We start from the raw sequence: 26,104 nt of genomic DNA on the forward strand, positions 1-26,104 counted from the left end.
GTGAGCACTATGTTTCTCAGAGTTACAGCTACTGATAAAAGCATACTTTTATATTGTCTGCAGCCCTGTATTCTATTTTGTGGCTCACCAGTGAAACTACCAACTAAATTCTGATTCCATCTTTATTACTGGAGATGATGCACAATTCAGATTGCGCAGAGCATGTTTTTATTTTTTTTCAGACATCAGTTCAAGCCTGCAGTTGCTGGCAGTTAAACAAAAAGTCACCTGACATGTAAACAGCACACATTTTGACATGGTAGAGTCCTTACTAGAGAATAAATATGGAGCATCACAAGGCCAGCCTGGCAATCTTTCTAATAATACCACACATTACATCTTAGGGCAGACTCCTTATTTAAAAGTCCATTTGGAAATGTTTTGCTTCCATAGTGCATTTTAATGGATTTTTCTCCCTTTTTGTTTTATTATTGCAGAAGGAAACTTCATGAAAATGGAATTCTTGCCTCTTAAAGGCTTATGCTTAAAGAACTTCCACACTGATGAAAATTTTTATTTCCAAGTTAACTTACATAAACTCCAGCTCATTAAAACACTTGAATGTATGTGTAACTTAAAGCAGGTGACTAGTCTGACCTCAGTGGGGATTATGAGCTTATAGTTATACATGTGCTTAAATACCTTGCTCAATCATTGCTGTCTGAAAATATTTGTGTCTGGGATTTCTTCCTGAAACTTTCTCCCATGTGTTCCAACCTCTGATTATGCAGCAAAGTTATTATGGCATTAAGGTTGCAATAAAGCTTCACCTGTCAAGCTTAGTTTCCCATATAGACACCCTATGTCTCGCTCCTGTAAAATGTTTTAAGTATGACTTATTTTGGTGACTCTTTCTGAGGGGAATTAGAATTGTGCTCCCAATTAGGGATAGATAGAACAGTTTTCAAATTACAACTTAAAAAGTTACCCCTTTAAAGAAAACTTTTAATATATTTTTTTTTAAATTCTCCAGAAGTGGAAACCTCTTCAGCTGCCCCAATTTCCATGTTTGGATGCTCGTGACAGTGCATGTGATAGTTTTGAAGGAAAAACATTTTGAAGTGAAGTTATCAGCTTTCATGCTGACTGGATCATTGTCAGTGAGGATGCCATTTAAAGTTATCAACAAGGACATGACATTGGCTAAAATCTTTGACATGAAAAACTGTCATTAAAACATTCATAAAACAAACACCACCTGGGGGGAGAGAAACCCGGGGCCAGGGCCTTGTGGAGTTTAAGAGTATGGCAGGTCACTGGTTGCTGGAGCGTCCTTGATTGTAAAACCTTCTGAAATCTTCATGTTTGAAGAGGCAAGCTGATATAGGGCTTAGTCAGTTCAGTGCTTACATTTTATGCATGTAAAACTTGAAGCATTAAATTAGCTGAGCTCTAATCTGTTTCTCTCCACAAACACTGTTTACAATCTTGTGTCTGTAGTGTCAATGACTGTAGTGTCAATGTAGTGCCCCTTGCTGTCAGTGCCCTGCTGAATTCCAAAGGGCTCCTGGGCTGCTTGCCTAGCTTCCCCCCATCTCTGATTGCTGCTTGTCTCCTGAGAGATCCTGAGGCACACAAAAGAGGGAAAGCATCTGCAGTTCAGCAGAAGAGCAGTTACAGATTCCATTTCCATAGATTTTTTTGGTTCACAATGTGTCTCTAACTTCTAAATTTGCCCCAACCCCCTCCTGGTCGCCTAGTAGTGGCTTTTTAAAATGCTGAAAGAGCATTCACCACACAAATTCCATGCTCTCCTCTTCTGTAGAGCTCAGGAACTTCACAGGAGAGGAAGGAGTGAGTCTCTGTTGTTTTTTCTCTTCTGGACCACAGTAGCAGATCTGCTGTCCCAGGCATCTTTAGGCTTGTCTTTGCTAGAAAATTTTATTGTGTATGTGATCATGATTGTGGAGAGTCTAGGTAGCTGAAACAATGGTGACTGATTGGCACAGACCAGGGGTAAAAATTTTAGAAGCATCTAAGTCTCATTTTTCAAAAGTGACTTAGGCACTTGGGAGCTGTAGAGGATGTCTAAGCAGCAAAGACTGTCCTATCTGAGCTATCTTAAATCCTGCTAGCTTTGGTAACAATAGCTGTACAGACAGTACAGCACAGGCTTCAACATGGGTAGTGTAAGCCTGGTATATCTCTTGGCTACATAGTTGGCTCACTAACCTGCTCTGAAAGCTTGCACTGTGTTCGCTGTTATTGTTACTCATGCTGGCTAGATCTGAGCTAGCTTGGGTAGGCTGCTAGCCCGTATACAGTTCTCGATTTGTGCACATACCCTGAGTCTCACTGCAAGCCAGTGAGATTTGGGCTCCTTAGGCACTTAGGACCTGGGATAAAACATCCAAAAGAATATCACGTCCAGCATTGTGCCAGCTAATTCAGCATCATGTCACCTATTTGTGATACCAGTCAGTAGTGGTTGGTATTGTGTAAGCTAACATGACTCTTCACAGTTATGATCAAATGCAACAATATGTTACTAGTGAGAAAAAGTGCCATAGAAATGTGCTGCTGGAGAACGTGTGCCTGGCCCATCCCTATGTGGAGATTTAAAAAAAAAAATACTTATACACATGAAATATAAACATACAGTTGCCATTTGGCACGTCATTAACTTGCAATGAATAATAGAACCCTCATACTAAATTAAAAGAACATATTAAAGCACATGTTAATATTGATCAGTTATTTAAGTTGGTGGTAATAAAGCATAACTCTTACAGATTGTATATTTAATAACAATGCTGATACGAAAAATAACAGTTATGCATTCCAACAACTAGAAATCCTGCCTACAAGAAAACTTATTCTTTCTGTAAATCAATAATTTACATATAATACTTATGGTTAAGACTGATACTATAAACTAACTTTTCTGGAACAGTGGGGAAAAAATAACTTATTACTGTCAAGCTTGAAGAATCAGACCTCTGAAAGAGTGAAATGGATTCTTCTTTGGCTCATATACGATCAACAAAATTGTTGGCAAAGACCCAGTGGCCAGGGCTACGTTTGCATCGCCATTGTCCTCCATTTATGCCCTCAGTTATTCCAGTGCAATTACATTGATGGCACGTATATAACGGAACAACATTTAGCCTGCAGAAAATTTATTCACTAGTGACAGGGTATAAATAGAAATAAGTCAGCTTGGCTCTCAGATCCCAGGCTGAGGCTGCAGGTCTGTCAGGAAAAAAAAAAATTCTTCATTTGTAAACTAAGGAGATTTGATCTTCAAGTAATTGTGATGCAATGTAACTTGTGAATTAATGTGGTTGCTTAAACATACAATAAAGGCAGTGTAGTTAAGACATATTACATAAGCTTAGCCATTGGCTAAAATATGAATTCTGTAAATGGGAATGTCATGTGGCCCTGCATGTAATTGAGGCCTCCCCCAGTTTTCAGAAGAACAATTTATGACATAGTCTGTCCCCACAAATGCTTATTTATATAGAACAATGGAAAGTGACTATGTTTAAAAAGGATCATTTAATAAAAGCCTTAAATTCTAATGCTCATTATTTTCTATGATAATTAGTGAAATATTATCTCCATCCCCAAAACGCGGAGTAGCACCATTACATTGTTATAGGATGTACTCTTTTCCTTAACAAATTCCTTGTGGAAAAAAGAGTCTTTATATAATTTAATAGGTATGGGACCAGTAGGAGTGAGGTAGGGTTAGAGATCCTTTCTGTAAGATTTTTTTTTTTTTTAACCATTATATGGAGTTGGTTATATTCCTGCTATGTAACTATAAAATGATTCTATAGAAAAGATATGTAACTCTACTTAATTTTTGTAGACCCCTATTGGGTTCTTCTCCTGTTACATTTTCTAGGACTTTTTCTTAAGGGTTGCTCTATAAATAGAGGCTGTCAGGTTGAAAACTATACTTAAAAGTACAAATTTCTCATTTAAGTTAGGAAACCATAATTGAAACTAACCTTTTAAAAATGTTCATGCTGTTTTAATCTTAACTTCTCATAGTTTGGACAACTTAAAAAATAGACCAATCAGATTCACCGGTGTTGGTAATCAGTTTCTAGTAAATTTCACTTTCATAATGCTTGGGTTGCTTACACTCACTCAGGGCAAATCCTCTATCATTTGTAGATTTCCCCCTGCCCTGGTGTTTAAAAGTTGTGAAAATATTTGTGTTGGCCTTAGGTTTTGTAAAAACTTTTCTTTTATCAAAAAAAATGAAATAAAAATCTTTGGGTCACTTTACCCCTAAAGCATCCTTTTAACTATGAAGTTACTTTGCAGTTCTGCAAGTGAATCCCCCACTCCGTAATTGACATAGGGGCGTTCTGGTTATACATTTGTTTCTCCCCTGGTACCAATCCTCTTTTTCTGTGTTTTTAGTACTTTTTTTTTTAATTAGGGAGTGGGGAGGGAACCTCTTCAAAGGGCCCTTGGTTCTGCTCTCTCTTCTTAACTGACCTACCAACTGTCACGGAACCTTCCTTGCTGCTGCCTAGTAGCATAATACAGTGAGATCACTCGAGTCACGCCAGAGTATATGCTGTAATGGACCCAAGTGTTGCAGATGAGACCAATTTCCGGTATAAATCACGCTGTGTCCACCTGAAAAGTTGGGACTAGAGCTTTGATTCTTCAGCATCAAAACGCTGTGGCTCAAATTCAACCACAGTGTGACTCTGATTCTAATGTAGTTGCACCAGAGATGAATTTGGCTCCAACTCTACACGGGTCAATGTAGCAACTATATGCAACATGTGGACTACCTACAACTAGAACTGTGTCCTCTTCAATGTTGGTGAACTCTCCAAAACCAGAAGAAGGTGCCTCATAGCATGGGAAGGGGCTGCACACTTCAGAATGGAGAGGGGCTTTGTGTTTTTTTTCCCCCTCTTCTGCTAGAAACAGCCAAAAATGATTTTTAGACTTATAGATTAGTTGAATTTTTTCCCAAGCTTTTTAATGAAAAATAGCTTTAACTACTGTTTTTTTTGTAAGAGATATTTTCCTCATTCAAAATGAAGAGATTTTGATTCAAAATAAAAAAAAAAAAATTTTTTTTTTTCCTTCTGTCATTTTTTCCTAAAATCCCATTTTCAGGTGAGGGTTAATTATGTGAAAATGTAAGTGAAATGAAAGTGGCTTCATTTCCTTTGCATTTTTTGTGTGGAAAATATTACTATTTTTGGCCAGCTCTATTAAACACATTGTATATAAAGCAGTTTTTCTATAAAGACATGCTTACACTGTCTTTTTTTCTTTCCTTTTCTCTCTTTATAGATTACTGCACTTTTTTCCTACATTCTTTTTCAGTAGTCTGTTTTCCCTCAGGTTAATTTTTCTCAAATTAAAAAAAAAAATTACCCACAAATCCATGTACATTTTGAGAGTTAAAAATTGCAGATGGCAAGAGCTGTGTCCAGGGTGGCTCCTACAAGAATTGCAGGAGTTCAGCCCATGAGGAAAGAGAGCCTCTCTCTCCTTCCGGGGAGGTGGGGGACAGAGCAAGGTGCCAACCTATCTGGCTGGTGAATCTTGCCCACATGCTCAGGGTTCAGCTGATCGCCATATTTGAGGTCGGGAAGGAATTTTCCTCCAGGGCCGATTGGCAGCGGCTCTGGGGGTTTTTCGTCTTCCTCTGTAGCATGGGGCACGGGTCACTTGCTGGAGGATTCTCTGCACCTTGAAGTGTTTAAACTATGATTTGAGGACTTCAATAGCTCAGACATAGGTGAGAGGTTTATTGCAGGAGTGGGTGGGTGAGATTTTGTGCATGGTGCAGGAGGTCAGACTAGATGATCGTAATTGCCCTTTCTGACCTTAATATCTATGAATCTCTGAAAACGTTTGCTCACCCCAAGCCCTGCACATGCAGTTAAAGATTGGAATACATCTTTTTCGACTGGTGACCTGTTGGATTTCCTGCTTTCAAGTGTCTAATTTTGCTCATAAGCCCCTTATCTCTGATTTGGCCTTTCTTCCATGACATGGAGCTTAAAAAAAGAGGGATTTTTCTCCTCTATCCCCTATTACAGTCTCTCCCCTAGCATTATCTCTCTGACCCTTAGTTGACTTTCCTATCTTGGCCAGTTTGGGATGGGGCCAGAACCCTGGCCATGCTCACCCTCCAAATACAGGTGAGAAGTGTTGTGAAGGGTGAGTGAGTGACTGATTCTTAAGGGCGCCACCATTTGAATGTGGCCAAAAAGAGGTTGCTTTCTGCAGTGGAATCTTCATGTTCAAAGAGAAACGACATTTGGGATATTCTATTACAGCAGTGACTAAAAGGAAGAGAGTGGGTTAAAATAACTAGTCTTATTCCATCCTGAGCTACAGAGTTTACTTTCATAAGTGGCCTTTGTTTCCCAGCTTTATAAACAAGGACCACCCAGATCAACTCTCTGATTGGATGGTACCAAGTACTACTTGCCTTCAGTTTGCGGTGCTTGGAACTGCCCAGATGTCTCAATGAATACTTGAAAGGGGAGAGAGAAAGAGAGGTAGGGAGGGGTCTGTCAAAGACCTACATCCCTGAGTTATGGTCTCTTGTCCCAAGAGGTCTACCTCTAGAATAGACTAGGGCGGGAAGAGTCCGCCTGTACCCTTTTGCAGTAAGAAGATGTAGAGGTTTTTACTCATTTTAGTCTATTTTTTATATATTTATGTAAGCTTTTATCTTCTCTTACTAGTTTGAAAGTTCATAAAGAAATATCTCTGTATAAATCTCTCTTTAATTTTGCAGTCCATTGATGGCTTGCATGAAAAAGGAATGGTTGAAGACATGCATTGTAGCTCCATGAAGAGTGCAAGTATGAGACCGCCTCACCCTGGAATGGGCCCACCACAGAGTCCAATGGATCAGCATAGCCAAGGTTGATACATGTTATTCATGTGATATGTTTTTCAGCTCCCTAGAAGACATTCAGCGCCACAACTCCCTTGTGATAGGTTTCCCAGTTTTCTTTTTGCCTGTTTTGACATGATGAATTGTGACCTTTTGAAAACTACTTAAAATTCTTGCTCCCTTGAATGTTCACCTGAGATACATACTGGGGTCCAGTGGTTAGGATACAGTCTTGGAACTTTGCAGTGGGTTCAATTCGCTGTTCTGCCACAGCTTCCTGTGTGACCTTAAGCATGTCCCTAAGGCTCTGTGCCTTAGCTCCCCCTCTGTAAAGTAGGGTAGTATTACTTGCCTACCTCATGGAGATTGGGAGATCCTAAGATGCTTGGGTAATGGGTGCTGCATAATACCTGAGAGAGATATTGGAACAACTTTTAATATCTACCAGATGAAGCCAAATTCTGTCAAGAACTGGTTATAGGCAGTTGCCAGAAAATCTGTGTTCAACAACAGGCATGCAGAATGGAAGTTAGCTGCATCCAAGACCTGCAGAAGCACTGCATTATGAGTTGTGCTGGGAAAAGAGCCAAGGACAGAAAACATGGTTGGTGTGTTTTGTACACCCACCTCTCCCTTCTAACCTGGCAGTGGTCCTACCTAAATACACCATAAATTGTACTTGATCAGAAAGTGGGTGCATACGCTATTGATTTTTTTTTTTTTTTGCAGTGCTCATGAAATTGCTTGGGGGGCCATTTTGCCTTTTGTCAGAGTTTGGCTTGGTATCGCCAACATTTGATTTTAGAGGCTCTTATGGTGGCTTCCCTCAGCCCTGCCAACTCCTCTAGCTGCATCAACTTGTAACAGAGAAAGGAGACTCTGCTTACATGTTAAAGGGGGACATATTATATAAGCAGCTGTATGCAGTGATTTAGTTGGCAACACCTGTTAGGACCGTAGCTGCTTAACAATGTGTCATACAACTACTTGTATTACAGTAGCGCCTCAAGATCAGGATTGGGGCCCCATTGTGCTAGTCAATGTACAAACATAAGAGATGGTCCCTCTGCTGAGGTGTTTATAGACCAAATGGACAAGACAAAAAAATGACACGCTAAGTCAGACTGAATCTTCTGCTCTTTTTGGTGTATGTCACAGGGGAAACAGAATGCTGAACTTCTGGTCTTGGCAGTTTAAGATGTTCACTCCATCTTTATTTCAGCAATCCTCTTTAAATCTGTTCCTATGAACTTCTTTAACTTTCTTTGCTTGCATGTCCTCTCTCTTCACGTCCACAAAAAGAAGATTGTGGTGGTAGAAAGTGCCTCATATACATGTGGGGGAAGGATTCCAGATGGGTGACAGAGTAAGATTTTTGGAAGCTAACAAGTAGCGGGGGAAGTATCTCTTTTTTTCATTGACCATTTGGCTGCAGGCTTTGAACTTAAGTAGGCAGTAAGAACATACATATTAGCTAATAGCATTTTATCCGGAAGTTGTGTTGCAAGTAGCTGGTTAAGTTAGAATTAATTTGGTATCCTCCCAAATAGAGACCCAATCCTGAAAATCATGTTGACATTTGTTTAAGCACATGTACCATTGAAGTCAATGGGAACTATTACAACATGTGTAAGTGTTTGTTGTGGAATCCCCATCATTGGAGGTTTTTAAGAACAGGTTGGACCTGTCAAGGATGGTCTATATTTACTTAGTCCTGCCCCGGCCCAGGGGGCTGGACTTGATGACTTCTTGAGGTCCCTTCCAGTCTTACATTTCTATACTTGGTCCTAATACTGGAGAGGTTAAAGTGATCTGAAGATTGTCCATTTTCATTGTACTTTCCTCTGAGGACATTTTAAGGGTTCTGAAGCAAGTATGTCCACTTTCCTTCATCATTTTCTAGCTTTGGTCCCTGAAATACTACAGGCCACCTATTCCATACATCATGTGACCTGATGTATTGTTTTACTCAAAATGTCCATTGAAGTTAGCAGGCATTTGAGGTGTGCACGAAACTGCTTGACCAGATAACTTGCACCCAAGAGCATTAAAAATTGGCAGAGAAGCTATCTGAACCATTAATGTTGACTTCCAATAAATCTTGGAAGACTGGGGAAGTTCAAGGACTGGAAAAAAGCTAATGTCGTGCTGATCTTTAAAAGAGGGCAAACAAAATGAACCCAGGTAACTGTAGGCCGATTAGCCTGACACTGATCCCAGGCAAAACCATGGAAAGACTGATATGGGGTATAGTCAGTAAAGAAGTAAAGTTTTGTAGCATAATTAATGCCACTCAGCATGGTTTTATGGAAAACAGGTGTTGTCAAGCAAACTTGATGTTTTGATGAGATCAAAAGTTTGGCTTAGTTCCACGTGACACTGATTTAAAAATATCTACACAAAATAAAAATAAAAACTGACTAATTGCTAGCTCATAAACGTTAATTGTGAATGAAACCCCATGCTCTGGGTGTCCCTAGCCTCTGATTGTGAGAAGCTGGGAGTGGATGACGGGATGGATCACACAATGATTGCCTGTTCTGTGCATCCCCTCTGAAGCACCTGGCATTGGCTACTGTTGGAAGGCAGGATACTGGGCTAGCTGGAGCATTGATCGGACCCAGTATGGCTGTTTTAGTGGGTAGTTGTCCTCTAATGGGTTGTTTCTGGTGGGGTCCCCCAGTGATCTGTTCTCAGCCCAGTGCTATTCACTATCTTCGTCAATGATCTGGAAGAAAATATTATTGCTAGTAAAATTTGAAAATAGTGGAGTGATAAATAATGATGGGAAGAGGTTACTGATACAGGCCAATCTGAATTGCTTGGTAAGGTGAGCTCATCTGAACAACATGTGACCTTGCACCTGGCTGTCTAAATCAAGGAACAAAGCAGGTCAATGTAGGGGGTTACAAGATGGGAGGGAGGGCGAGGCTGTATCCTGGAATAAAGCGAGAGCACCTAGTTGAAATTGAGCTCTGCTGTAGCAAAGTATAGGGCAAAAACAATCCTTGGATATATAAGCAGGGCATATAAAGAAGGAGGTATACCTTTGTATACAACATTGGTGTGACCAATACTGTGTCCAGTTCTGAAGTCAGCACTTCAAAAAGGATATTGAGAAGTTGGAAAGGGTTCAGAAAAGAGCTACAAGAATGACCTGAAGGCTGAAAAACATGCCTTTATACTTGGAAAAAAACTTAAACTACATTATCTATGAGAAGGCTAAGAGGTGACTTGATCATAGTCTACAAGTACTTACCTGGGGAAGAGATTTCTTGTAGTCGATGGCTCTTTAATTTACCAGAAAAAGGCATAATGAGATTCAGTAGTTGAAAGCTAAAACCAAACAAATTCATACTGTAAATAGGATTGGCAGAATTCCGTTTTTTTAAAATAATTGACATATCAATGTTTATTTTTAAGCTTTTCAATTTTTTTCTTTTTTTACGATTTTGGGAAGTTATGGGGAGCTTAGTTATGTAATGGCACATGAAATTCAAAAAGTAAAAGCTTTATCACAATTAAGATATAATGTGTCAATATCACAAGTCAAAATATACAAAGTAAATATTCTTAAATCAAAACTAAGTTCTTAAGCAGCATTTTTTTGCTTATCTGTAAATTTCTGTCATCAGTGGAAATGTCAGTAAACTTCAACTTCTCTATACACACAAACTGACATTTACTGATAAATCTAATTCCTCCAAGCCTTACTATAAATAAGGCACAATTTTTTTTTAACAGTGAGGGTAATTAGCCATTGGAAGACCTTGTGCAGGGATGTGATGGATTCTCCATTACGTAGTCTTTAAATTAAGACTTGGATGTCACTCAAAAATATTCTGTAGCCCAAACAGAAGTCATGGGGTTGGAGAAATTATCGGATGAGGTTTTTGGTCTGTGCTATGCATGAGGTCCAACTAAAATGATCATAGTGGTCCTTTCTGGCCTTAAAATCTATAACCACAAACTGGGAGTGTAAGAGAGTAAGTGTTCAGACACAGGCATATACCACATGTTTCAGATTTTGAAAGTGGAAAATAAATAGATTTTATCCAATGTTTCCCTTCTCCAACAATTACTGTATTTGTTGAATGTGAACAGTGACAAACACATAGGATGTGGTCCTTACCCAAAGGAGTTTACAATCAAATCACACACAGACCATTTATTTCCAACTAGACTAGTTTAAATGTCCAAACTTCAAGTAATACAGGGGATTTTTTTTTAAAGTGCATTTTGTTAGTTGAAAAGCCTTTCAGAAAATATGCCAATGGAGTATGGAGAGAAGGTCTGAATTTCAAAGATATATAATTCTGCACTGAATTATAGTATGCAATTGGTAGAATTGTGTAAATAAATTAGGTATATGCAGATGCAGGAGGATGGTTAGAAACATAACAGGCTGCTTGCATGTGCAGTTGTGGCAATTATATGCCTAATGCAAGCATGTCATTGGGAGCACGGTCTTGAAATGAAGTCCAGAGTATTTATTGGCCAGCAAAGATTATTTTCAAGGCAGCTTGGTACAGTATCATGGGAGGAACATTTATTGCAATAGGAAACAAAACTGCCTTTTTTGCGTATTTTTGATGAGCAAATCAAAACCATTCTAAAAAGCTAAATCTGCAACTACTTTGTCATCCTGCTGATAAATGTCTATCCACTGTCTCAAAGGCATTTGCTCTTCTGGGGTTTTTTTTAACTAAAGATAATTACAAAAATAAGTTATGCAGCTTCATTATTTAGATTCTGTTTTTCCTTAGATTTAGTGGAATGCTAGTCATGCAGAAAAAATCTCTCACTAGCTGAGACAGACTGTCACATTTTTAATGCAGTCATACTGCGACAGGATGATTTTACAAAAATCTGACATTAATTTGGTGGGGAAAAAAGACTCTTGAATTGGTATCTCTTTCCCCCACAGTTCCCCCTTCCTTTCCTGCTATCTAAAGTTAAGTTTGTTTCCTTAGTATTTCAGATTGCTGATTTGCTTTTGAAGGTTTGAACTTATTGTGCTTACATGATGCTTCTGTTTAACCTCAGTAGCTTTGTTTTTGTTCTATTTAACTTATTAATATAACAGGGAAAATGCATTTCTCTTGCTTCATATTAAATGAAATTATATAAACAGCTACATTTAACTGAACTTAGACTGCATTAGCAACAACATTCAGCACAGTATGTTAATGTAAGCAGACAGTATTAATATTAGCATTAGATGTACTGGATTTTGCTGTAGATTGTTAAACTGCTAAGCGGAGATATGTACAGAATCAAAATTAAGTCATCCCAATCCTACCTCTTCTCCACCTCTTCCCCCTCAGGAGTCAGGGGAAACCTGAAGACAACCAGAGGATTCAAATAATTGTGGTTTTTTGTTGGGAGAGAAGTCAAAAGGCAAAGAATGGACGGAAACACCCAAACTATGCATGCCTTGGATTTTGAACACCATATACAAAATTATCCTGGTGTCAGTGAAAGCTAGGCCAGTAGAAGAGAATATTTCTCAAGTGCCCTGCTCACAGCTGATTAAATAACTCAAGTGCAAACATAAGCACTGTGACACTTTTGACATTACCCAAGGGATACAGGGTGAATCACTACTGCCTGCTTAGAGTGCAAGGGAGCCATGTCTGTGCGTACTGGAAGGAACTTGCCCAAAGATGCCAGCTGCTGACAGTATAAGGGCCCCACTCCAGACTCTGCAAGCCCCGCTCTTTCACTGTGCAGGCTAGCACTTTGCACATCCCAGCCCTTTGGCTCCCTAAGTGAGTCCTTGGGTCAGAGCACAGATAACCTGTGGCTAAGTTTTATGGAGCTAGTTAGCCCTTAGAGTTCTGCTCTGGCCCTGGTGCACATGTCCCTCCCACCTGTCTGTACAGCCCACTTTATTACGCTGGATTGCCCAGTCCCTCATCTTCTGGACACCCACACAGCACACAGATTTGCTGCCTCCATGGAAGCAGTGCCCTACAGTTCACTAGCTTCACGTCAGTTCAACACTCTCCTTAGCACACAGCACTTAGTCATGTTTATCGTAACCCAAATAGAAGTTTATTTGGCAGCTCTTAAGATGAAAATAGAAGTATAAGGATTGGAAACATATGGTTACAGATAAATACAAAATGCAATCTAGAGCCTATACTTATTAACAAGTTCCTTTCCTGTCTAATAAGGTATTTCTCAACCAATGGTCACTCCATACAGTGCTTGTACAGTCAAGAGAGCCAGGATCCACTTTTCATGACACTCATGCTGGCAGAGTATCACCTTCTTAATGGACACCACCATGTGTCCTTCATAACGCGGGTGTTTTGTTAACTTAAATTTGCCTTGACTTTTCCCCAGTTCAGGGTCTTGGTCTTGGGCTCTTTTGTGCTTTGAAAAGGTCCAAGCTCATACATTGTCTAGATTATGAACACTTGACTGGGGTGGGTCAAAAGAGGTCAGTTATTCCCACTCTTGATTGAGTTAGCTTTGAGAACCACCTCCAGCAGGTTCGTAACAATATTTTATATTACATAAGTCTTTAAATATTTTGTGTACATACTGCAATAGCCACGACAACCAGCAAGTTCTTAGCTTTTGGCTGAGACCTCATATGGCCCCCTTCAGTGAAATACCATGAAGATGGTGATCACAGGGGAAACATACCTGTCTGGGCATGCCTAGGCAAGTTCCTGGGAATAGATTTATAACTGTTTAGCCCCTGTTTGCTGCCAGCACAGGACTGCCTAGGTCACAAGCACCAAAGGGTTTTTAAGGTGCTAGGACTTAGTATCTACGTTTTTAGTCTCTACACAGAATGTGCTGGTCTTTTTGTTAACCTAAATTTGGGTAGATTTAGAACAACTTAGTTCACCAAGTTACCTGCACTTCAGAGAATACTGATATTCACCTGCCCTATTCTTAAATTAGCTACATTTTTCTTTTGTGACCCTTTTGTGTCTTATATAGAGATAGGAAAAGAGCTATTAGGTCACATTATCCATCTGCCTCCCAATGTAAGATTATCCCCTACATTGTATTTCTTCAGTCGTAGTTTTGAATGACTCATGCACTTGGGACTTCCACCCCTGTCCTTCAGCAGTTTCACAAGAGTCAGTGTTAGCACCAGTATCCTGGCCACATTCCAGTTGGGAAAACTTATATGGTGCTGACCAAAAATTCTCCTTGTAGCTTTAGTTGGCTAAGGGCATGGTTACACTTGCAGATGTAGAGCGCTGTCAGTTAAACCCACCTTTGGAGAGTGCAGTAGGGAAAGCGCTGCAGTCTGTCCACACTGACAGCTGCAAGCGCAGTGGCGTGGCCACATTTGCGGCACTTGCAGCAGCATTGGGAGTGGTGCATTATGGGCAGCTGTCCCACAGAGCACCTCTTCCCATTCTGGCGCCGTGGCTTGTGGGAACGGGGTGGGGGGGCATTCTGGGTCCTGTCCCAATGGCTCGTGATGCATCGGTTCGCATCCCAGCAATCCCTGTGCTTCCGTCCACATTTGGCGCCATCTTTCAACGTTTTTTGTACTGCGCACTCTGTCTTCCCTTTCGGTCTGCGGGAATGGAGCCCGAACTGCTGAGGAGTATGCTGACGAGTCTCACCAGAACGTTACGTTTGGCTGTCGAGTTACTCCTTATGATCCACCCTGCGGCACAAGGACACGAGATTGAGAACTGCCCTGCCGGTGGAGAAGCGGGTGGCTATTGCAGTCTGGAAGCTGGCAACTCCAGACAGCTACCGATCAGTCGCTAACCAGTTTGGAGTGGGAAAGTCGAACACTGGAATCGTGTTGATGCAAGTTTGCAGGGCCATTAGTCACATCCTGCTCAGAAGAACCGTGACTCTGCGTAACATGCATGACATTGTGGATGGCTTTGCACAAATGGGTTTCCCTAACTGCAGAGGGGTGATAGATGGCACGCATATTCCAATTCTGGTACCAGCCCACCTAGCCTCCGAGTACATTAATCGGAAGGTTATTTCTCTGTGGTTCTCCAGGCGCTTGTGGATCATGGTGGGCGTTTCATTGACATGAACGCTGGCTGACTTGGAAAGGTGCGTGACACATACATCGTTCAGAACACTGGCCTGTTCAGGAAGCTGCAAGCCGGGACTTTTTTCCCAGACCAGAAGATCACCCTAGGGGAAGTTGAAATGCCCATTGTGATCCTTGGAGACCCTGCTTACCCTTTAATGCAGTGGCGCATGAAACCCTACACGAAGAGCCTTGACCGCAGCAAGGAGCAGTTCAACAACAGGCTGAGCCAGTGCAGAATGACTGTGGAGTGTGCTTTTGGCCGTTTAAAGGGCCGCTGGTGGTCTCTGTATGGGAAGCTGGACCTGGCCGATGACAGCATCCCCGCCGTTATATCTGCGTGCTGTACCCTCCGTAACATTTGTGAGGGGAAGGGTGAACGATTCACTCAGGCATGGAACTCGGAGGTTCAACATCTGGAGGCTGAATTTGAACAGCAAGAGAGCAGGGCTATTAGAGGGGCCCAGCGCGGGGCTTCAAGGATTAGGGATGCCTTGAGGAAGCAATTTGAAGCTGAAAGCCATCAGTAATGTCTGGTGCCTTGCACGGGAGTGAAGTGCAGTGGTTCCAATGTTAGTAGGAATCTGTGTTTGCTGCGCTGACTTGCAGTGCTGTTTCTTTTCTGGGCTAAGGTATCTTTTACTTCATGCAGTAATAAAGAATATTTTTAAAGGCAAAAAATCCATTTATTGAAAAGAAACACAACTGCTTGGGAAACAGAGGGCAAGGGGGTGGGTTGGGGAACAGTACAATCACAGATTTGCATATGTCCTGTTATCATACTCAGCCTTCCTGTCTGGAGTGCTGTGCAATGAGTGCTGCACTTCAGGAAGGCTACAGTGCATAGTGATGGGGGTTGAGTGCAGTGGGTACGGGTCATAATTTTCAGGGCTGGGTGGTGAAGATACAGGTGTTGGAGGCAGCGGGTGGCAGTAAGAACCCGGATGTTGGGGAAAGTGTGTTGGAGGTGATATGGGGGCACAAGGGGAAAGAGTTTTGGGACAAGGGCTGCGGGGGGGGGGGGAGGGGAGCGCGGTAGTGCTCCGCCTGCATGGCTACGAGCACTTGGATCGAGTCCGCTTGGTGCTCCATTGTGGTTATCAGCCGATCCGTGCTTCGCTGCCGGAGCACCGCGTTTTTGTGCCGGCGCTCCTCATTCTGCTGGCGGATCCTCCTTTCACTGTCCCGCCACTCCTGCGCTTTTTGATTTTCATTATGTGAACGCTGGATTACTTCATGCAACATGTCTTCCTTGCTTCTACGTGGCCTCTTTCTGATTCTTTGGAATCTTTCGGCCGGTGATAACATGGACGGCTGAGATCTCAAGGTTGCAGCTGGAAAGGCAAAATGGAACACGTAACAGAGGCAGCATTGTTCACACCAGACAGAGCAATGATTCCCCCATACTTAAGGGCAAGCACAGTCTACATAACAGCATAATTTGCCCGTCCCAAAGTGAGCGCACATAACCCACAGGAGCCCCAAAATGGTGAGTAAGCACAGGGTCAAGCGTGACTGTTTGTTTCATGGCTGTACTGTCCTCTGGGTTTCTGTGCCTTGGGGAGAGCCAACAGCAGCAGGGGGCTCCTATACTGAACACTGTTCTCACATTTTCCACAGGAGTTGGTCCTGGAAGATATCTGATATCCTGGAAGATATCAAATTATGCTGAGGGTGACCAGGGAAGCAAGGGAGGGTCTTCTACCGCCATGCGACTTCCGCCCTGTCCCATATGCAGCTTGCCTGTGTGCAGCAATGGTCCCCCCGCCCCTCACGGCACAGTGGCATGGACAAGTTAGCTTTACTGGGACAAGGACCACAATGACTCTCCCGGGAAACCTGTGAAAGTTCTGGATGAGACCTTTGAAGAGATCACTGAGGCCAATTACCTCAATGTGAGAGAGCACATCAACGCCCTATTCCTCATCTAGGCATGCATTCAACCCTAGCCCTCCTCACCCCAAGAGCCCGCACCGAATAACTTCCTTCCCAAAATAAAAGCCGCTTACCGGGAACCTCCCCTGGTATTTGTCCTTCCCCAAGCACCGGCCGCAGCGACTGGCTACCTTCCTCCTGGCTTGAGAACAGCTCCTGGCTGCATGCATCTAGGGATTCCGGGGTGTCTTCCTCTGCCTCAGCACCCTCGCTCCCACATTGCTCCTCCTCCTCCTCCTCCTCCTGCCTTGTTGAACTGGGCTCTGAAGTGTCCATGGTGGTACTTGGAGTGGAGGTGGGGTCGCCCCCAAGTATCGCATCCAGCTCTTTGTAGAAACGGCAGGTCACAGGGGCAGCACCGGAGGGGCAGTTTGCCTCTTGGGCTTTGTGGTAGGTATTCAGCAGCTCCTTCACTTTAACCCTGCACTGCAGTGTGTCGCAGTCATAGCCCCTTTCCATCATGTCCGTTGATATCTGCCCGAAGGTATCATAATTCCTACGGCTGGAGCGCAGCTGGGACTGGACAGGTTCCTCCCCCCCAACACTGATGAAGTCCAGCACCTCGTCATTGCTCCCTGCTGGGGATTGCCTGGCGCGTGGAGGCATGGTCACCTGGAAAGATTCGCTGAGAACACTCCACGCCTGGCTGAGCAACCAGGAAGGGGATTTTCAAAATTCCCAGAGAATTTAAAGGGCGGGTCTGACGGTTGGTCACCTGAGGGCAGGGCAGTAGCGTTCAAAGTGATGACCAGAATGTTAGAACAGGCATTGTGGGACACTTCTGGAGGCTGATCAGAGCGCACTAACAGACCAGGGTGTCCACACTGGTGCCGTGGTGCTCCAGCGGGGGCGCAGCAAACGTTATTCCACTCGCCGAGGTGCAGCATCAGGAGTGCTCTAGCCACGGAGTCAGAGCGCTCTACATGCCTTGCTAGTGTGGACGGGTAGTGAGCTAGTGCACCTGTGCCCGGCTCCTTTAATGCGCTCTAACTCACAAGTATAGCCAAGCCCTCAGGCGTTCTGCACCACATGTTCTAAGCTGTTAGGTAGTATTGCTGTGTATTTGAAACATCGGTTTTCTGCACCAAAGTGGCTGCATTTCAGTGGTGGGTGAAGTGTTATTCATTCAAAGTTAACCCTTTATTTGAGTAATCACATTACTTCCTAGAGCAACACTCCCTTTACCCTAAGCCTGATCTACAGTGAGCTTTTTTGTAAAAGTCTGCCATTGCTGTAGCACTGATGCAGTCCCATCAGAGATAACCAGGATGGGAGGGCTAGTGTCAGTGGCCCAGAAGCATTTTCATCACCATGTTATGTGGATGACACAGTGGTAACAATGCCTAAGCCAATGTACATTAATGTACCCACCATTGCTACAACTAGTGGAGTTGCACAGTTGTTAGAATGACAATGGGAAACTTTAAGAAAGAACTCAATATAGACTCAGCCTCAGCCCATAGTGAATTCCTTCCTTCCTTCGGCATTAGCACCTTTCACATATCTGCACATATCCGTTGTATCTTTCTTTTACTTGTAATCTAGATAAGCTATATACTCAGTTCATCCAGACTTTCCTCAAAGTCTGTCTCTCTGGTCTATTACATTTATTTGTATTACTACGTTATTGTTAATCGGATACAGGTAGGGTGCATTGATTTTAAAGTGGTGATTTAAATCGGCAAGCAGGAAATCATTGATTTTTTTTTTTTTTTAATCTTGTTTTGCACATTTGTACTTCAGTGATTTTCCTAAAGAATGGTTCATTCTCATTGGTATAACTATTAAAAGAGCTTGATTTGCAACCATCTATAGCCTTTACGTTAAAATTGGTACTTCTTTTTGATAAGCAGCAGGATAATCTACAGCCATATATAGTTATTTAAACAAAGTTTAATATGCATTTATTCAGAGTCTTAGTTCAGGGGTTGGCAACCTTTCAGAAGTGGTGTGCCAAGTCTTTATTTATTCACTCTAGTTTAAGGTTTCGCGTGCCAGTAATACATTTTAATGTTTTTAGAGGGTCTCTTTCTATAAGTCTATAATATATAACTCGATTTTTGTATATAAGGTAAATAAGGTTTTTTAAATGTTTAAGAAGCTTCATTTAAAATTAAATTAAAATGCAGATCTTATCGTTTAGTGTGATCCTTGCCCTTGGTTTTCCTTGCTGAGTTTCCAATGTCTGGCACGTATTTGCATACTTTAAGCTGCACACAGGCTTCTGAGTGATCAGTTGTTAGCTGGCTGCAAGAGGGACAGAGGACAGATTTCATGTGTGAAAATACCTGTTCACACAAGTATGTAGACCCAAATGCTGAAAGCATTGCAAACGTAATTTTCTTCAAACTGTTAAATTTCACTGGCAGGGACGTCCAGCAGGTCAGAACAGAGGCCCCGTGATCTCTCTCGGTAGCTTCAAGTCCACTCCGCAGATCTCCAAACTTTGATGCCTACAATTCTGAGCTTTTTAATTGAATGAGCTTCATTTCGAAATCTTCAACACCCATCCATTGAAATACAGACAAATCCAAGTCGCTTTCGTTGAACTTTTCAGGTTTAATTAGAAAAGAAAGCATTGGGCCAAATCGCTGGAAATTTTGAAATCTGTCAGAAAATTCTGATTCCAGTTCTTGGATGTACATTCTAATCTCAACGTCAAACGCAGTGCGCTGTTCCACATGGCGTGATAGTGATGTAAGCAGCAAATCAGGACTTAAAAATATCCCAGTACAGTGGCTCTGGAACAATTTTTAAGGTGGGGGTGCTGAGCTGGGCCCCCTCTTGCCCCTGTGTGCATCTCTCACTGTCCCAGGCTGGAGCCAGTGGGCCACAGCTGGGGGCGGCTGCAGAGCCACCTGGACTGATGGCTGGGACCCGGGGCCGGCAGACAGAACCCTGACTGGCAGGGGGCGGGTGGCTGGTATCCCAGGCTGGCAGCGGAGCCCCCCGGACCGGTGGCCAGGACCTGGGCAGTGTGAGTGCCACTGAAAATCCGCTCGTGTGCCGACTTCAGCATGCGTGCTATAGGTTGCCTACCCCGGTCTTAGTTTTTATGTTTTTAAATGGTGAATGAAGCTTTTTATTTACTAGAATATTTTTTCCTCAGGGTTTGTGTCAAGTTGCATTTGGACAGAAATTTGGAATTCATTTAAAATGTACAATATCAGCATTTTAAAATTGTTGTGTTCTTTAAATGTACTGATACATAAGAAAAAAATAAGTTTAGCAAAACCTGATTTGTATTTACAAGTAACCAATTTATTAAACAAAGGAAGTGTAGCAGTTTGACTACTTACTGCCTCCTGAGCACCCCCTCCTGGGGTCATCCCATCTTTACTTCCCTTTCATCCAGGTCCCTTTAAGAACTCACTCTCCATTGACCTTCTAAGCTCAAATCCTTTGATTCACTCTTCACCAGTTCTCCTCAGGGTGGCAAGAGAGTTTGTCAAAAATAGAACTCAGGAGTTCAAAACAACCACGTTGCTCGTCTTCCCTTCTTAAACTCCCGGTCACAGGTTTTGCCTGGCTAGGGTTCTGCAAGTGCCAGACATGCTCCGCACAGCTGCTGCTTCCACCAGCTCCACACAGCCTCCTATCCTGAGCTTCCCCAACTCACTGCCAGACTGCTTGCTTCTGACAGTCTTTCTCCTCCCCTCCTCTGCTGCCTTTTATATTGTAATCACCAGATTCCTTTCAGGTGGCATTTTGTAGTCTGGGCTGGCCTAGCCCCAGGCATTCCTGCCCATCGGCAATGCACCCTATTAAACCAGGTATTAACGGTAGTTAGAGAATTGGCAAATTGTTTCTGGTCATCATGGGCCAGATTTTCAAAGGTATTTAGGTGCCTAAAGATGCAGAGGGGAGCCTAGTGAGATTTTCAAAAGAGCATAAGCAGGGTAAGTGCTTCACTTCAATGAAATCAAACAAACTCTGCCACCCATTGTTTTACATATAGGAAAGCTGGGGTTTAGTGATACTTTTCCACTTTGCAGAGAGATGAAAATAAATAATACTTGTACAATGCAATCAAAATTCACACTGATAAACTCAGGTGGGAATAAAATACACAAGATCTGCACCTTTTCCCTAGCCCTGTGCTTTTTTTTTTTACCAGATCTTTCACAGAGCACCAACACCTCCATTGGCTTTTTCAAAAAAAGTTTATGTTCAGAAATGGCTCTTACAATTTCTCCAATGTCCAGCTAGTGAAGGATATTGAGTATTATTTAGTCAAACTTCAGCCACTAATCAGTATAAGGTGGCGCAATTGTAGCTAATTACTGAAGGGTGACTTAAGAACTGTCTGTTTTTATAGCTTTATTTCGAAGATACTGTCAAGGAATGCCTAGAGTAATGGGCAAGTGCTTCTTTTCAGGGGACATATGTATACATCAAAATAAATAAACGTACAATCTGGATAAACTGTGTAGTAGGCAAACTTCAAAAATCTGCCAGATGAAAATTTCCCCCACCTCTTCAGTGAGCCAGTGCCCCATCATGGTGGTTGGGGTTCCCAAGCTGTTTGGAGGCACTGGGTTTAAGATGGACAGTTTGGTTTTAGATGCCTTACCCAAAAAACTTGGGAGTTATTATTTGAAAAGAACCATGATACCTGGTGCAAGATGAGTTCTGGTAGCCTTCTAGTTGTTCCAAGGAACTCCAGATCACCATTTGTGTCTTCACAAAAAATATTATTGCTATAATAACTAATGAGAAAATGTGTATGATTTGGGTATTCATAAAGGTAAGAGACGTTCTGTGGCTCATAAGACTTAGTTAATTGGGAAAGTAAATTTGTGATCCTTCTGACTATTCCAGGTTATATGTCTCCTCACCCATCTCCTTTGGGAGCACCAGAACATGTGTCCAGTCCAATGTCTGGAGGGGGCCCAACTCCACCCCACATGCCACCAAGTCAACCAGGACCCATGATACCAGGAGATCCACAGGTCATGAGCCAACCCAACAGAGGTCCTTCACCTTTTAGCCCTGTCCAGCTGCACCAGCTTCGGGCTCAGATTCTAGCTTACAAAATGTTAGCTAGAGGCCAGCCTTTACCTGAAAATCTTCAACTTGCTGTTCAAGGGAAGAGGACGTTGCCTGGGATTCAACAACAACAGGCTTCTGCTAACTACAGCAGACCACCTGGTAAGTAAATGTGGGCTATGAAGCATGGGTCATATTCTGCCATCAGTTACACCAATACAAAACTTTCAGCGTCAGTGGTGGTGTGTGCATGCATGTGAGGGCCAGATTTTGGCCTCAGTATGAACAACGAGCTTCAGCTTTATATAAGGTGGACTAAGAGTGGCATAAAACCACTGCATTAAAAACACACTGTAAACCTGAAATCCAGTTAATTAAAAAAAATTGAGACAAAAGTTTTTTTATGTACTTCAGCTGCCCTGGGTACCCTCTACCTTTTTTGTGGTGGTAAAAAATCATCACATTTTTACTATTCTCTTTTAAGTGCTTATATCCCACCCTGTACATAAACACTGACTAACAAAAAACAGGAGAAATTGACTCTGTAAGGGAAACAGTGAAACTGGCCATATGCAGAGTACTGAGAAATGCACTAAGTAAACTGAAAAATATAAACGTTTTTTCTTTTTTTCTGTCATAGTGATCTTAGATGTTACAAGCAACATAGTAGGTAAACACTTTTTAGACAGAAGCATGCTTTTTATTTCTTAAACTGTGAACCTTTAAACACCCTTTGCATTTTCTGAACAGGTCTTTGCTCAAAACTCCTCAAGTTTGGGGTGTGGGCTATTTTGTTTTGCCTGTAATTCACATACAGGAAGAATGTGTGGTGATGGTCCATCATGACCACCCTTCCCATCCTCGTCCCCTGGGAAAAAAGTTTATCCATCCAAGTTTATGTGCATTTTTTCATAATAGCTGTATCCTTATGGAAGTAACCTGTATGTATTTTTAGCTATACATCACTTTTTGGGTTTAGAAGCCCTTAAGACTTGATGATGCCTTATGAAAAAGAAAATATCAAATTATTTAGAGACCATTTTAAATATCATTTATCTATTGCTTTTGTGTCTCTCTCTTGTTACTAGGGGCTATGAAAACTTAATCTTCATTTTTAACACTTAATCTCCTCCTGCTGTTTATTACCCACCTTAAGAAGTAATCCTCTGTTGGTGACATCAGAGTATCTACCAAACAGAGGATTATGATTTTAAGCAGGGAATAAGCAGCAAGAACAGATTTCAAAATATGCAGTTTTTTTAAAGAGTTAAAGATTTCCATGAACTATCTGTGGATGAAATATGTTTGTGTTTGCCTTAAGTGCTAGTCAAGTAAAACTGATCCCAAATCACTTTTCTTTAGTTCAAAATTGGGGGTTAAAATGATTATATTTTTCTTGTTAATAACAATTTTAATAACACTGCTGGTCACTTTATTTCAATGCACATGGCTTTGTCTTCCAGTCTTTTTTTTAGTAGATTTGATTTAAATGCACTTCATTACATTTCTTTTTCACACAGCAGAATCCACTTAAATCTGTATTTAATTGCATATATATAGACTTGTGTGCCAGAAAGTGGAGTGATTTCTGGAGCATAGAAGTGGAGCACAGAAATGCTGCATATTTTAATACGTTTCTTTCCTCTGTCGAGTTGCAGGTATTGGGGTGCATTCACTTACTGGTCCCACAACTGGGCCAGGACCTGCTTCAGGAGTGCCAGGACATGCAGCTGCCATGACCCCTAAACCTTGGGCAGAAGGTAGGGGAGAATACAACAATAATTTTATACTACACAATTAAGGTTAAACTCTGTAGGCAGGGCTTTGGGAGTAGGGACAGGAAAGGAAGTGGGGAGATAAAAAGGCATAAAGAAGAAATAGCGTAACCTTTACTTTGCCTCACACATAAATATCAAGGAGTGTCCTACAAATGATCAGACCGTGAATGACTTGGGCAGATGAAATTACTGTTGCTGTTAGGCAGCCTGAACATGAAACCCCTCTCTACAATCAGAATGAAATATATAAGCTGTTTGAGGGACAAGCATAAAACCTAATAAATAGGTAGTTACATTCTGAGCATGTTTAATTGCAGCAAGCTGTTCTGACCATTTTTCTGGCTACTGTAAACAAAAGTTTTCACACAATGGATAAAATTAGGCTTGCTTTTTAAAAAAATGTACTAAATTTTAAAGTAGAAGTTAGTCTTCAAGGATTAGAGAACAATGTTACATTGTTCTTCTAGATAATCTGCTTTATAATCTGATATTCTGGGAATACATTTAAAAACGGTTGTTGGTTTTTTGAAACTTGAACTTGGAGTAAAAGAAGCAAGGTGAGAGGACGAATTAAGAATATCAGTTTAATAGTAAATGTTCCTTTGTCTGGAACATTTTTGTTCAAAGATGAATTTTTTTTTTTTTTTTTAATGCAGACACTGATATGGTACAGATTTCTCCTATTAAAAAGGTCCTTATTCTGTGTCAGTACTTAGAGAATTAAATCTTGGAGAAAATGGGGAATAAATGATGGTTCGCTATCCTAAAAAGAAATGTCGTCAGATGACATTTATCGCTCTCTTTAAAAAAGATACGAAATACCACTGTCTAATCCGTTGTAGCGTTACGTTCCTTTGAGTGCTCCAACAAACTGAGCCCTGAAGATGAGCCATCTTCTCCAGATGGGTTTCGGATCCTGGATCTGAAGAAAACTGATCCTGGGATTGAGGACAGATTCTGAGATTGTGTTTCATAAATTGAATAATTATACGCCAACCTCTGCACCCCTTCAAAAAATACAGTGACAGCTTTATTGTTGCAGATGTCTGTTGTTTTCAATGTCTTTCTCCCACATCTCCATCAAATCAGTAACTATTCGTCCATGCACAGTGGCCCATAAACGGCAACTCCCTATCTATCTCTATTAGATGCTACTTTCATGTTAAGTGATGCATTAAACTTTTGAAATAAGGAGAGTGCTACAGTTCAGGAGAAAAACCAAGTACCAAATACTTGAAATATTTACTAATATTACTATCTTAATCTGGGGTAGTGTGTGTTTTTTTTAAAAAATGTAATTTTACAAGTATATTAAGATATTGTAGAGTATATAAAAGTGGATGTTTTAATAAAATGAATACTGCTAACTTTTTTTCTGGCAGAGCTGTGGAAAGAAGCTTGCTCTTAGAGCTGGCCAAATTCTGCTCCTGGGTGTATTTTCATATTCTACATGGGGACAGTGCCCACATAAGAGAGCAGAGTTTGACCCTCTGCCTAGATCTACCCAGTGCTAGAAGTCTCTTGTTGATACAAACACTACTCTTAACCCCCCCCCCCCCCCGCCCCCAAACTAAATGAAAATATAGCCCTAATAAACTCTCAGTTGCCATTACTATTTTTGGATTACTTTCTGTATATTCTCTCTATACTACAGTATATACTTCCTCTATGGGAATTGAAACCAATCTCAGTGTGTATTTTTGTTAACTTTGAAAGTTTGCCTCAGGTGCCTAGCTGCAGGTTTTTATGTTCAAAATAAAGCTGCTCTGTTTTTCACATGGCCACATTACTTGTTTTGCAGGTCAAGGCCCAGATATGAATGCTGCCAGTACCCCACAAAAGCTTGCTGTACCACCTCCTAGTGGAAGGCCTTCACCTGCCCCTCCTGCTGCTCAGCCTTCTGCAGCCATGCCTGGTCCTTCTGTACCACAGCCAACACCTGGACAGCCTTCACCTATCGTCCAGCTGCAGCAAAAACAGAACCGTATCAGCCCCATCCAGAAGCCACAAGGACTGGATCCTGTTGAAATACTCCAGGAGCGTGAATACAGGTAAAGAGGGATACATGAGACTTAAACCACACATGCTTCAGTGTTGTATTTGTGGACACTTGCTCTGGTCTCTCTTGCAATTGTGGCTCATAACGGTCATAATTAAAATCATTCTTTTGAGAGGGGCCATAGTGAAAACTAATATAGAGACATCAAACTAAAGGGTGATTTTAAAGTTAAACATGTGCTCAAGTGCTTTGCTGGATCAGGACCAAAAGGACTCAGGTTATGAAACTAAAATCCTTAGAATCAACATGGAGGCTATTTTAGCAAAGATTATCAATCACAAGAAGTATTCAGAATTATAAACAAAGGGGAAAAAAGACAGCTGGAATCCAGGGGCAGAGGAGGGGGATACTTAAGTGCCAAGAACTCAAGTATATCTTCCAATAACTGGGCATCCATCCCAAGTGATTCCAATAAAAAGGAACAAGGTTTAACAGATGAAATGTAAAATGGAAATTAGGAGGGCCAG

The 26,104-nt window shown here is 41.7% G+C and overlaps 1 protein-coding gene across 7 annotated transcripts in view; it reads left to right on the forward strand.

Annotated features, from left to right (window-relative positions):
• Nucleotides 1-26,104, forward strand: part of SMARCA2 (SWI/SNF related, matrix associated, actin dependent regulator of chromatin, subfamily a, member 2) — a 182,645-nt gene that overhangs the window by 13,528 nt on the left and 143,013 nt on the right. For 4 of the 7 annotated variants that reach the window (XM_007065585.4, XM_043547242.1, XM_043547243.1 and 1 more), the window contains 4 exons: nt 6,740-6,869; nt 21,633-21,962; nt 23,459-23,560; nt 25,380-25,629. In XM_007065585.4, coding sequence (XP_007065647.1) covers nt 6,740-6,869; nt 21,633-21,962; nt 23,459-23,560; nt 25,380-25,629 — 812 coding nt within the window. Of the gene's footprint in view, nt 1-6,739; nt 6,870-21,632; nt 21,963-23,452; nt 23,561-25,379; nt 25,630-26,104 lie in introns of all 7 variants that reach the window. The other 3 variants (XM_007065583.4, XM_037901872.2, XM_043547240.1) reach the window with 1 other exon arrangement.

This window comes from Chelonia mydas, chromosome 5 (genome assembly GCF_015237465.2).
Source record: "Chelonia mydas isolate rCheMyd1 chromosome 5, rCheMyd1.pri.v2, whole genome shotgun sequence".
Classification (NCBI taxonomy): domain Eukaryota; kingdom Metazoa; phylum Chordata; order Testudines; family Cheloniidae; genus Chelonia; species Chelonia mydas.